Source organism: Peromyscus eremicus, chromosome 17 (genome assembly GCF_949786415.1).
Source record: "Peromyscus eremicus chromosome 17, PerEre_H2_v1, whole genome shotgun sequence".
Classification (NCBI taxonomy): domain Eukaryota; kingdom Metazoa; phylum Chordata; class Mammalia; order Rodentia; family Cricetidae; genus Peromyscus; species Peromyscus eremicus.
The window spans coordinates 13,255,101-13,268,220 of NC_081433.1; the positions used below are offsets into that span (position 1 = coordinate 13,255,101).

The 13,120-nt window shown below is 44.7% G+C and overlaps 1 protein-coding gene across 2 annotated transcripts in view; it reads left to right on the forward strand.

The window, feature by feature from the left end:
• The window catches only part of Mcph1 (microcephalin 1), a 204,099-nt gene that overhangs the window by 26,030 nt on the left and 164,949 nt on the right, over positions 1–13,120 (forward strand). For both annotated transcript variants that reach the window (XM_059245032.1, XM_059245031.1), the window contains exons 7-8: positions 257–1,363; positions 12,035–12,135. In XM_059245032.1, the coding sequence (XP_059101015.1) occupies positions 257–1,363; positions 12,035–12,135 (1,208 nt within the window). The remainder of the gene's footprint in view (positions 1–256; positions 1,364–12,034; positions 12,136–13,120) is intronic.

Here is a 13,120-nt window from a genome sequence, read left to right on the forward strand (position 1 = left end):
TGTAACCTGAGAGCTTGCCAGAAGAGCTGAGGAGGAGGGAGCTGGGAGTAGGAGCTGAGTTGTTATCAGGGGAAATGTTTCATAGAAGACCAAAGCTTAGCCAGGTGGTGGCACACACCTCTAAACCCAGCATTTGGGAGGCCGGAGCAGGTGGGCCAGCTAGGTCTGCATAATGAGACCCGGTCTTTAAAAGAAAACAAGGTAGTCTATGGTCAATTGCACATTTTGAAGATGATTTTTTTATTGCTCTCTCCAGATGAATCCTTTGCCAATTGTTCACACTCATCTTTTGATGGTCTCTGTGGAAATCAGGAAAGGAAACTAGGAAGATCTGCTAATGAGATGGCCAGGAAGGCATGCCTTTCCTCACCTGTGTTGAAAACAACCCGTTCTTATGATTCAGTATTGCCCGACCACCTCTCTCAGCCAAGTCCTCAGAAAGCTGCAGACAGTCCTCCAAAGGAGAGTGTCAGCTGGCAGAAGGAGGCTGCAGCTGAGACAGCTGACCCCGAGAGAAAGCAGGCTGCAGGTGTGTCTCCCGGGATACCTGACGAGGAGCACTGTCTGTCTCCTGCAGCGTCTGCCGTAGGTGAACACTTGGTACATTTGGGACCCAGGAGTTCCTCGGCAAAGAGAAAAAGGCCAGCAGACTCGGGGTCACCTCCAAAAGGAAGGAAGAGGTACAGTAGGAAGTCTGCCCTGCCGCTACAGCTCTTCAGGTCTGACCAGGATCTGCAGTCCACGACCGGCCCCATCCCGGGGACTCCTGATGTTGGGGCCTCCTCTTATGAGGACTACTTTTCCCCTGATAATCTCAAGGAAAGGAGTTTGGAGACTCTTCCTCCTGAGGCTCAGCCACTAGCAAGCCCTTCCCTGTTGCACTCTAAAGGTCTCTCAAAGTGGGAGCGAAGAAACATCCTGGAAATGTGTGATTTTACCAGCATTGGTAAAAATCCCAGATCCATCAGCATTACTGACTTGATGTCAGAAGGTACTTCTAGTCTGGAGAAACCTGACAAGAAAATGAGTACAGTTTCTAGGTGCATTTTGGTGGGACCATCTGCTGAAGAAAGCCCAAAGCACTGCAGGCAGCCTGGCCCTCAGCTGAGGGAGGACACAGGCCCACAGGGAAGCACCCATGCTAACACCCAGAACGGCCCTGCTCGTGGTGCTGTGCCCTTGAAAGGAGGGACTGAGGAAGCAAGAGATCCAGCTGATGTAAAAGGCTCCCCAAAAGACAGTACTGCTCTGCCAACTTCGGCCTCTTCTGAAGGAGAAGCACACAGCTTCAGTTTGGGAGAGGATTGTAATGTAGAAAAATCTGTAGAAGAAAAGGAGAACATATCCACAGGATATAGTGAAAGTATGTGAATATCATTTCCCAAGTATCTTTGTTCGGCCAGTATGTAATACTGTGTTCATATTTTAAATTTGTCACAACTTCATAATTTAATTTATTCCCCCTCCCTTTTTAAGGAACATGTGTTTGATATTTCCCAGCAATTTCTTTAGGAATAGGTGGCAGGCCCTAAGCTTTCCGGTCAAGTCTGTTGCCATGAATACACTTCCCCAGGCTTTGTCCTTGTGGACTAAAAAAAATAGTAATGCTTACTATAAATGGTTGGCTTGTGCCTCTCTGTAGGCCTCCCTCACTTAGTATGACTATACAAAGAGGTGACTGATAGAAATAAAATTGTTTTTTAATTTTAGGTTCATTTAGGAAGGGTTTTTTACGTGATAGGTGCAGTAAGGAAACTGCCAACATGACCACTCCATAATTGGAGTTTTTATTGTGAATAAGCGAGAGAAAGTATCCAGGGGCATCTGGAAGAGTCTAGAGCAGAGAAAGAGAAGCAGACTGGACATGGCCAGGGCTGTCTGCCAGACAAGGGAGAACAGCAGGAGCAGAGTAATACACCTAGCAAGAGTGGTGAGGGAGCAGGACATAGGGGAAGAGAGGACAGTGAGAATAGCAGGAGTACCTGTGGCTGGGGATAAAGAGAGCTGGGATCTGAGGTGAGAAGGGCCAGGTGCTAGAGTAGAAGCTCTGTACAATAAGTGTGTGTGGATAGGAACTGAGGGAGCCCGGAGCCAGCATGGGCTTTAATATGCAGCCGTGTGTCCCTTCTGCTAGACATAAGGAAAATGACTCCTGGTTGAAGGAAACTGGTTCCACAAGTTCCTGGGGATTTCTGGCTTTTATCTGATCACCAGAAATCCTCCTATAGTCCAGGTTGAGCTGTTGAGCTGTTGAGACTCAATTTCGGACCAAGTCAGTGGGTTTGCCCTTTTGGACCTGATGTATTTCTACTGTAGAACTCTAGAGAGAATCAGCCGTGATTTTGCTAAGAAAAATACAAAGAAGTAAGTTTTGAAATTTGTCATCAGTGTTCACTTTTGAAGAAACTTTGGGCAATGTTCAATAAGAACAAATAGTTTTAGAACATTTTGTTCAATTAAGAATTTGGTTATGACTGGGTGGTGGTGGCAGCACTTGCCTTTAATCCCAGCACTTGGGAGGCAGAAGCAGGTAGATCTCTGTGAGTTCGAGGTTAGCCTGGTCTACAGATGAGTTCCAGGATAGCCAGGGATACACAGAGAAATCTTTTCTCAAAAAACAAAAACAAAACAAAAAAACAACAAAAAGCATTTGGTTAGTTCTCTTTCCGGCCCTCAAGTAAGAATTTGTTTGTCACTTTGATTTCTGCTTATTTTGCTTTAAGACTACCATTCAGATAGGTTTGTTTATTCCTATCTATAATTAAATTCTAATTACTAAAATTATTTATTTGTTGAATGTCATAATGAGCTATATGATTATAAATTTTGAGGCAAAATAACAAAAATATCAACAAATTTTGCAATCAAAATGAAAATCTTGGTCTTTGACCATTTTTTAAAATTTGGTTAAAATGAATATGACCAAATTGGTCCATCATCATTTCTACATTTGAGGTAGCTTTAGCCACTATAGGATAGATATGTCAGGGTGAAATAATTACAGCTCTGTCTCTTTTCTTTGAGTATAAACTCACCCAAATCAGCTCAAAACAGCAATTAAATTATTTTTAGATATTAAGCCGATAAATAGCTTAGCTTTTGAATAATTTATATTATAGTCATAAGAGCATTTTGTTACATCAAGATTAATGTGTTTTCAAAATATATAAAATCAGATTGACTCTAGTAAATATGAAATAGTATATATGTAGAATTGTTTTGTTACTTCAGGATGTCCTGTCTTGAGTTCTGAGGTTTTATCCTCTTTTGAAGCATTTGAATATTATATGATATTTTAAAACCATATGAATATTGTATGATATATAAATATAAATTAAGTAGGATACAACTGGTTCCAAACAGCTTGGCACATCTTAAGCCCCAGCATTGCAGGGGTGCTGTCCTTAGAAGCAGGTGTATTTCTTCATCCAGAGCTCAGCCTTTCTGAGCATCAGGCTTCAGAAACAGAGGGTGAAGGGCATGGGCATGGGGTGGCCCTCCAGGACTACAGGAGATTGAGAGGTTTGGTGATGATGAAGGGAGTTGGCTTGCTAGTACACAGACAGGGGACTTGTGTAACTCGGCTTGACTCTGATAGTTCTGTAAACTGTCATGTCTTCCCACAAGACAAACATGGACTCATGGGGCAAGATATCACCTATCTAGCCTAAACCCAAGCACTTTCTTTTATACTAATAATATTAAGACTCATGGATATTTTACATTGTCCACTGTCAGCCCAGCCTGGACTCAGGCCAGTTAACTCTTTGGGGATCCACCATAGATACAATCATAAATCCTTGGGCTGAAATGGAAATTCCGTACCTGCTCCAGCTGGAGCTAGGAAGGCTGCTCTGAACATGAGCTCGACCCTCCAGGTCCCTCCAGTTGAATGAAAGGCTTTCAGTGTCTTCTTTCATCTCATTTGCACTTGTTGACTCTAAGATAGTGTGCAGGAAGGTTTCTAAAGAAAGTTCCCAATAGTTGAGACATTGAAACAGTGGGGTAGAATCATTAACTCTTCGCATTTTTATTCTCTAATTTTATAAACAATAAACAAGAAATTTCCATTGTTAAAAAGAATAAACTTTCCCATCTCAAGTCCTCACTTTCTGCTTTGTATCATTCTTGAATTACTACTGAAGGTTAGTTGTAGACCTTTTATTGTCTCGTACCTACTTCTTGTTTGTAAGGAGATAGCAGAGAAGGAAACACTGTCACCTCTGCCTCCAACAGACTCTAGAGTCCTAGGAGAAGACAGATGGTAAATTTAAATAGGACATGGTGTCAGCTAGTGAGTGTATCCAAGGGTGCACAATAAAGGAACAGCTGACACGACTGCCCCATGGTATAGTTACGGTTTTTATTGTAGATAGGAGAGAACAGCCAGAGGCGTCTGGAAGAGTCCAGAGCAGAGACAGAAAGTAGACTGGACATGGCCAAGGCTAGGGGAGCGGGAGAGCAGAAGAGAAGAGTGGAGATAGCAGACTCGTACAAGAATAATAAGAGAGCGTAAAAGGGTAGTGGGTATAGTGAGAATAGCAGATGGTGGGGGGAGGATATCTGGAAGGAGTGGAAGTGAGAAGGGCTAGGATGCTAGTGTAGGCTTTGAAATGTAGAATAGGTACTTGTGATCCTGAGGGAGCCTGGAGGCCAGCATGGACTTTGATATGCAGCCACGGATATGTATCAATGGAGCCATATGTCCCTTCTGCCACACATGAGGAAAATGACTCCTTTTGGCAGATGGGAATCAATGTCACAAGTTCCTGAGGAATGCTGGCTTTATCCAACCACCAGAAATCGTAATGTAGTCCAGGTGGATCTCATTTCTGGATATATGGACTGCCTTTCAGAGTTTGGGGAATTGAAGTTTCCTTTGGACCTGGCAGTAATTAGAAAAAGTGACACCCCAGGAGTATAGGTGGTTCCTTCAGGCACCCGGAAGGCCCCTCGAAGGAGGTATTATTGACTGTAGGCCAAGTGAGAGGGCACGTTTGTGTCTACTGGAGGTAAGTGCAAATGACTGAAGGTCCTGCAGAAAGGAGGAGGCCAGTGCAGCAACAAGCCATTGAGCCTCTGAGGCGGCCGGGGACAGTGATTACAATGTGGCAGGAATCAGATCCCCAGGCCCTTCCCTCCCCAGCAAGGCAGGGAGTTCCAGTTTGTTTTATGGTGTGATGAGAAGCCGCTGGGGATCTTGAGCTGGAGTAACCAGATCTGATTTGTTTTCGTCGTAACCCTGGATACTTTGAAGAACAAACTGTAGTGTAGAAGCAATTACTGTCAACAGTATTTCCTTCCAGATAACTGTGTGTGTATAAACATACAAATGAAATACATTTAAAGGGATTCTCTTGCATGCATAGAACCATATTATCCTGTTGCCCAAAACTGGCCTTTTGAAAACTCATAACAACATGTCTGATATATTCTTCACAGAAGATATTTGTTTCTTTAGTATAATCTGTATTGATGATCAGTGACATTTTCTAAAATGGATCAAAAGGATATAAATACAGATAATTAGAGAAAGACAGTTTTGCAAAATTTTTGTTGATGAAATTCAAAATTGAGTATAGTTTTTGGAATGCATGTCTGCTCTTCAACAGATTTCTTTGGTAGGGGGAGAATGAGTAACCCTGTGATTTAATTGGGACTCCAGTAGGTGAGTTTCCCATCAAACTTGATTGCAAATAATTCTTTAAGGCTGATGAATAAGGTATTATGTATTTACCCTTGAGGGTGCTCTTTTCACAAAGATTGGTCCTGTCCAAGTGTGATGCCAGTTCACAAGGAGATGGTTTCCAAGCCTGTTGGGTCCTAAGGCAGTGTTTTTGTAACTATATGTTTCCTTTCCGTGTGTGCCTTCCAGCGGGTCCTTATCTTGCACATGGGTCACTTGGCAGTGGGAGGCTGAGCAGAAGCTCTTGAATTGTGTAGGGAGTGTGATCTTACAATTAGGATACTGGTTGCTTTGTTCTTTTATCAGGTCTGGGAAATACTGTAGGAACTATAGTCTGAATGCAGAAAGAAATATCTAAACCCAATTTGTGTGAGGGTGGTGTCTTGCTTTCTGTTTCATTGTATTTATTTTGGGGGCAAGATCTTACTATGTAGCATACTTGGTCTCCAGTTAGTAATCCTCCTGTCTCAGCCTCCGGGCTGCTGAGACTATGGGTATGTAGCAACACACTTCATTTTAACTTTTGACATTGCAAGGCAGGAAGTATGAAAAGCAGTTTGGTCATTATTGAGATGACATCCTCTACCCCTGCTCTCTCTCACACGAAGTCAGTTTGAATTGCCCAGTAGATTAAAGTCTATCAGTTGTCCTGAGCACCTTGGTATACAGTAGAGCTCCTACTTGTCTTTGACTGAAGATACTGATGGCGGGAGCTCCATATGTGTCTCACTGGAATACAAGCTGAGTTAGTCCTTTCCACACTATGCCCCACATCTGCCCATTGATTTAATGCACATTTTCTCCTGTGCAGCATGTGGTGGAATTGTACATGTCAGCATTTTATACACGTGTGTTCACTTATCTGTGCAGTTTGGCCATTTCCAAATATTGGATTCTTTTACAGAATACCAGCTGTTGGGAGTTGATGATGGACCACTGTCCTTCTAGCAGGTCTGCCTACCAGATCTTAAGGAAGGCAAGTTTCATAAACATTTGTTGGCCAGCAAAATGGGGGAAAGTCCTCCAAGTAGATAGATCTACAGAAGGCCCAGCCTCTGCCTCTATAAAAGTTATTGTCTGCCTTAGAGTACCTGGTGTCTCTTGACTCTGTACTTTATTATAGGTCATTTAGGGATCAAGATGTGGCTGTTGTCCCCAGGAACACAAGCTTCAGCTGGTACTGGATTTCTGTACCCTGCCCATGCATGGTTTAGGGGGTGCTCTGTAATATCTAGCCAATCCATTCTTGAATCCACAAGTTTATCCAATGGGAAGCTTTCTGACCGTTTGATGACATCAATTACAGCCCATTTGTTCTAACCATGGTGGCAGTTAGCAAGGCATTTTGAGATGGATTTGTGGACTTGTCTTTCAGGCATGTCCACTTGTACTGCTTGAGATTGAGACTTACATAATTACAAAAATGTTGGAGCTGGGATTCTTTTTCTATTCGTTTTTTGTTTTTTGAGACATTGTCTCCCTCTGTAGCCTAGCCTGGCCTTGGAGCAGCCTCCCTACCTCAGCCTCTAGATCAGTGGTCCTCAACCTTCATAATGCTGTGACCCTTTGATAGAGTTCCTCATGTTGTGGTGACCCCTAACCCTAAAATTATTTTTGTTACTTTCATAGGTGTAATTTTGCTACTTTTGTTACATATGTTTTGTTAACTTTGTTCTGAATCATAATGTAAATATATGTGTTTTCTGATGATTGTAGGTGACCCCTGTGAAAAGGTTGCTTTGACCTCCAAAGGGGCTGTGACCCACGGACAGAACCACTGCTCTGGAGTGTTGGAATTACACTCCTGTTCCACTGTAGCTTTCTGCTAAGTTCTTTTTTAAAATTTCTATTTGATCCTTTTATGACAACTAGGACAACAAAGCATGCGTACAATGAGGCTAGACTGAAAATAAGAGGCATCTAAGATGTAGAGTTTGGATAGACCACTGTGTCCACCCCCACCCCGACCTCCTCCAGCCCACAAGCTCTAACCCTACCCTGGATGACAATATTTGGAAGAAAATTTTGTTCAGATGAGATAGTGAAGCTGAGGCCCTAATGAAGTCACTTTTGATGAAGAGGGTAAGAGAGACCAGGAGTCCTCCCTCCGCCCTCTTTGCCATATGAAATGGAAGCAATGAGGCTGCCATCTGGAAGCCAGGTGGGCGGGCCCTTACCAGAAGCCAATTACCAGCATCTAGTCGACATCCAAATCTTCGAATTCTCTGAAACAGAAGATTATTCCTCGTTATCAAGTCACCCAGTTAGGGCGTTTTAAGACAGTCATCAAACTGTTGTGTGGAGGACCAGCCCCTTACTGGATGGAGGCTGACTGGGGGTAGGTGGCCAGGCATTACCATAGACACTCAAAATAGATACCTGTTAGCTGGTTACATCTTATGCATACATAGACAGGAGGTCTAGAGAAGGGTCATTGACTTAGCAGTGTAGGAACGGCTGGTGTTACAGGACATGATGTCACCCGGGGGAGCACAGATGTGACAACCTGTGAAAGCAGTGCAGGAGCAGACGTATAGCCCCGCAGAGGGTACCTGGGAGACTGGAGATGGAACCAGGTTGGCCCCACAGCCAGCTCAGAACCACATTAGGAAGCAATCTAGGAATGTTGGTGTCTCAGAGTGAGAAAGTGCTGCCTCTTACAGCAGACTCATTAACCCTTTACCTGCCTGCTACAGTCCATCCACCTCTTTTTAGCAATTGAGGGCTTCAGTGGGTGGGCAGTTATCCAGGATTGAGGGAATCGTGACATTTAAAAGATGGCTGAAGAGGAAGAGGATTAGTGTGTAATTGGTTTGTCTCCAAAGGGATCCAATTTAGATATTTATAGGCAAAGAATGTTGACCTTAAAATGTTTCTGGGGCCCAGGATACAAATAACAGCTAGTTTGAATTCTAAAAAACCCTTAACTATTCTTTTTTTTTTTTTTTTTAAAGTTTACTGTTTCATTTTTATACTTACTTATTAGAGGCATGCATTGTGCAGCACTTCGTGTGTGTATGTGTGTGTGTGTATCAGGACAACTTGAAGGAGTTAGTTCTTGCCTTCTCCCACATAGGGTTTGGGGATTGGACTCAGGATCCTTTACTCACCGAACCATCTTGCTGGCCCCTATTTTTATTTAGATAGAATTCTTGTTTTGTTTTGTTGTTTTAATTCAACTTCTTTATTGACTCTTGGGGAGTTTCACATCATACACTCCAATTCTGCTCACCTCCTGGTTCCCCCATACTCCTCTCCTCTGCTACACCCCCCCAAAAGAAAACAAAACAAGTAAGCAAACAAAAGCAAACATACCGCCCCCCACAAAACAAAACAAAACAAAACAACATTAAAATCTCTTTGCTTCTCCTCCTTTCCTGCCTCTCCATCACCTCTTCATTTGTCCTGGTAGCACTGGGGCTTCGGTGTGTCATATAGTACACCCCTTTGTCCTATCAGCTTTACTAGCAAATGTTCATTGCAATGAATCACTGGTCTGGTTCAAGGCCTCTGGTTTCTGGTACACTATCCTCACTGGATCTTCACCAGAACTCCTCTGGGATATCCTGTGGCCACCCCAAGTCTTGGGGATTCTGAAGGTACTGTTCCACAAGACCAGTCCCTTCACAAGCTAGATGGGGTAGATGCTAGGGTGAGTCAACCCAAGGCCTGGCTATGGGCCTGGTGGTAGCCAAGCTAGTCGGTCCAGGCCACTGTGCCCTCCCCCCGTCTTGGGTAAGGGGGCAGAGTTAACTCCCCTACAAGCATACCCTTGCCTGTGGTGAGGGGTGGAGGCCATCTCTTTTCCTATAATGTCCAGCGAAAGGCAATGCCAGCTCTCCCAGGGCCAGTGAAAGGTGGGGCCAGCTCAGCATGGCCCTCTGATTTCATTTCCCATGGTTCCTAAGGCCTCCTGAGGTGACACAGGCCACAGACATTAACAGAGACTCCAGCTGGACCAGGGACCCAGACATGGCCCTTGGCAGCATCCTGGGCCCAGAAGACATCCTGGCTCTGGGTGAAAGGAATGGCCCCTCGGGTGGGAATGATCCTGGCAGCTGTATGGCTGCCAGATACCATCAAGGCATCAGATTGTGACCCCAACTCTAGGCCTCTGTGTGACCTTTGGTGGCAATGCATGACCTGCACTTCAGCACAGACCCCAGCTGCAGTAGGACGATGGACCCCGACATGGTCCTCGTCAACAGCTGGGTCTGGATGCACCACTGCCCCAGTGGCGACATGGGCCTGAGACATCAACATCGCCCTCTATTGTGTCTGCACAGCCTTCGATGGTAACATCAGCACAGACCCTGGCTGCAGTAGGGCCATGGACCCTGATGTGGCCCTCAGCTGCAGCTCTGGCCTAGATGTCACCATGACATTGGGTAGCAGCACAGGCCACTCAGATCTGGATGCATCCTGGTCCTCGGGAACCAACCTGGACTCAGACAGCTGATCTGGCCCTGGGCATCCTCATGGCACTAGGTGGCAACAGGAGCCACATAGGTCAACCCAGACCCTGGCTGCTATAGAGCTACAGACCCAGACATGGCCCTTAGCAGCAGCCTGGGCCTGGATGATACCGTGGCTCTGGGTGGCAGCACAGGCCTCCCATATCTGTATGGCCCCTGATGTGGTATGGCCCCCAGAGTCCAATCAAGCTGCAGGTTCTGGCCCAGATCCCTGGCCTCTGTATGGGCCCTAGTGCCAACCTTGGCCACAGACTTCAACACAGACCCCAGCTGCAGCTGAGCCACACACCCAAACATAGCCTCAGGCAGTGGCTCGGCCTGGTCAACATCCTAGCTCCAAGTGGTAGTCCAGGCCACTCAGATCAGGATGGCTCGGGCAGCGGCATGGCCCCTGGACACTAGCAAGGCCACAGGTTGAGGCTCAGAATTGTGGTTTTGAAGCATGAATGGAATTTTTTTCAAGTGTGACTCCTGAAACACTGGTCCCTCTGGGTTTTATCATACTGTCCTATCTGCAAGGTAGACTTTGTTCTGCATACCCTTTAGTTTCTGCAAGTGCTTTTATTATTTTGCCTTGGAGCATATTTATGTGTGTGCCTAGCGTGTGCATTGGGCATTGTCTTCTGTACTGGGCCATCTGCAGTGGCAGCCTCACCCTGTGCTTGCCCATGGACCAGGGTACAGGTAGGATGTGCAGTTCAGCTGCCATCACCTGCCACAGCTGCTGCCTGCCAGGATCGTAAGTGTGGCTCATGTGTGCCCCATGTATGTTTTCCTTAGAAAGCCCAACTAATCTTAGTAAGCAGACTCCTGGAGAAGAATAAGAACAGAGAGCTCATGCAAGGCTGCACCTGTAAGGGTCAACTCACACCCTCTCCATTCTGTGCAGCTGTCGTCTCACGGAGCCACAGGGAACGCAGTGGATTCTCTTGTGGGTTTTTGTGGCAAGAAGTTGGTTTAATGTGAAAATCTAGGAGGGAGCAAAATCAAATATGTGCAGATGAAAACCGGGAGCTTTGTACTGAAGACTATTCTAGAAGAACTAAGTCCAACGCCAGGTTTTATTATTATTTTGTAATAACCGATTGCATCTAACAGGCGTCTTTTCTGAGAAGCTGGTTTTTATTATTTGGTAATTTAGAGTTGTTTTGGATGGTGCCTAAGGAACATAGGCACAAACACACAGGTATGGTGAAGCACTGACCAACCTTGGAATTTGCTGGGATGTTTGCAGAGAATTGCCTGCTAACTCTGAATAGATTTTTTTATTTTTATTTTTAGAGCTTGTATATGAATGTGGTGTCTGTGCGTGGTCATATGTGTGGGAGCACACATACATGGTATCTGCCATTGCTCTCCGTCTTAGTCTTTGAAGCAATGTCTCACAGTTGAACCCAGTGCTCACCTATGAGGCTTGTCATTACACTGTAGAGAGTTTGGGTCTGGTTAATTCTGGTGTGTGATGCTTTTATTTATTTGCAAGTTTTACAGTTTAATTAAAACACAGAGACAGACAGACAGACAGACAATATTGCTAGTCTGGCTAGCGAGCTTGCTCTGGGATCCTCCTGGTTCAGCCTTCCAAGTACTTGAATTACTAATGGGTGCCACACCCACATGGTGTTTATGTGGGTTTGGGGATCCAGACCCTAGTCCTTAGACTTGTGTGGCAAATGTGTTATCCTTTGAGTTGTTTCCCCAGCTCTCTAACTAGATCTTAAAAGAGCTAGGTGAGTACGGCTGTGATTGGCAGAGTCTGCAGTATTCTGTTCCCATTAGGCATAAACAGAATGCTTAATTTTTGTTGTGCCTAACTTACATTTGCATTCAATCCATGTTATTTCTAACTAACCTTGACTCCACTTGGTTTTAGGTGTTAAAAATGGACCAGTGAAGCCTGAAACTTCAGACAGCTCTTGTACAGGCCTTGTCAGACCTCGACAGAAAGCAAAGAAATGTGACAAAGGACAAAAGGTCAGTAGATAGAAATAGAATTCCAAACCTTCCCATGCTCAGATGTCATAATGATTACTCCATGCACCATGTGTTTGTTTACGAAATTAATTACAGGTGAATGTGGGCAGTTTGGGTATAACACTGAGAGGTCTGAAGCCATCCAGGATGAAGTGTTGGCATCCACAAACCTCGATTCCTCATGTCACTTTAACACCACGTGCCTGGCCGTGAACAAGCCTCCTGCCGCTCTCAGGCACAGTGGGGGCCAGTGTCTTGCTCTGTGCTAATTTGCAAAATATTCACTAGATAGGAGTAAAGCGCTCAGATGTCCTTCATTTGTGAATAAATCAAGGCCTAACATAAAACCCTAAGACCAATAGTCAAAAAGCTCATGGAGGATATGGTGAACTTGAAGTCAGTACGGTGAGGCGAGACCTTGCTTTGGGCCAGGAAGATGGCTTCAGAGGCTTGATTGCTTAGGCGTTGCTAGAAGTCCTGATGTAAATAGAGGTGTGGAGAGGACCATGGTCATGCTTTTGTCACTTTGTGGGTTTGAAGAACGATAGAAGTTTCTTGCTATGTGATTTCTATTTCAGCTTCCCAGCACATTGAGATCGTTTATGTAGGGTGGGATGGGAGTTTGTTTGGCATCTGGTATTGTTATGAGTCAACAAAAACACTGGGTTCAGTTTGTTGATACTGAAAGCTGACTGTAGGATTGTAGAATTAGATTGGTAAATTAAGTTCAGCTTCCTCACTTGAATCATCTCCAGGTTAAGCTAGTATCTGTCATTTCCCCCTTCCCCCTCAGAAATGGAGAATTTTGCCTGCTTGTTTTGATCCTTAATAGATTTAAAGGTAATCTACGTTAAACTGAAATTTGAGACTCTGACAGGGCCTTGTTTTTATGTACAGTGCAAACCAAAAGATTCCATTTTACTAAGCACGGAGCTTGTTCCTGTTATCTTTGTGACATCTTGTGACTGAGCCAGGGATGTCGCTC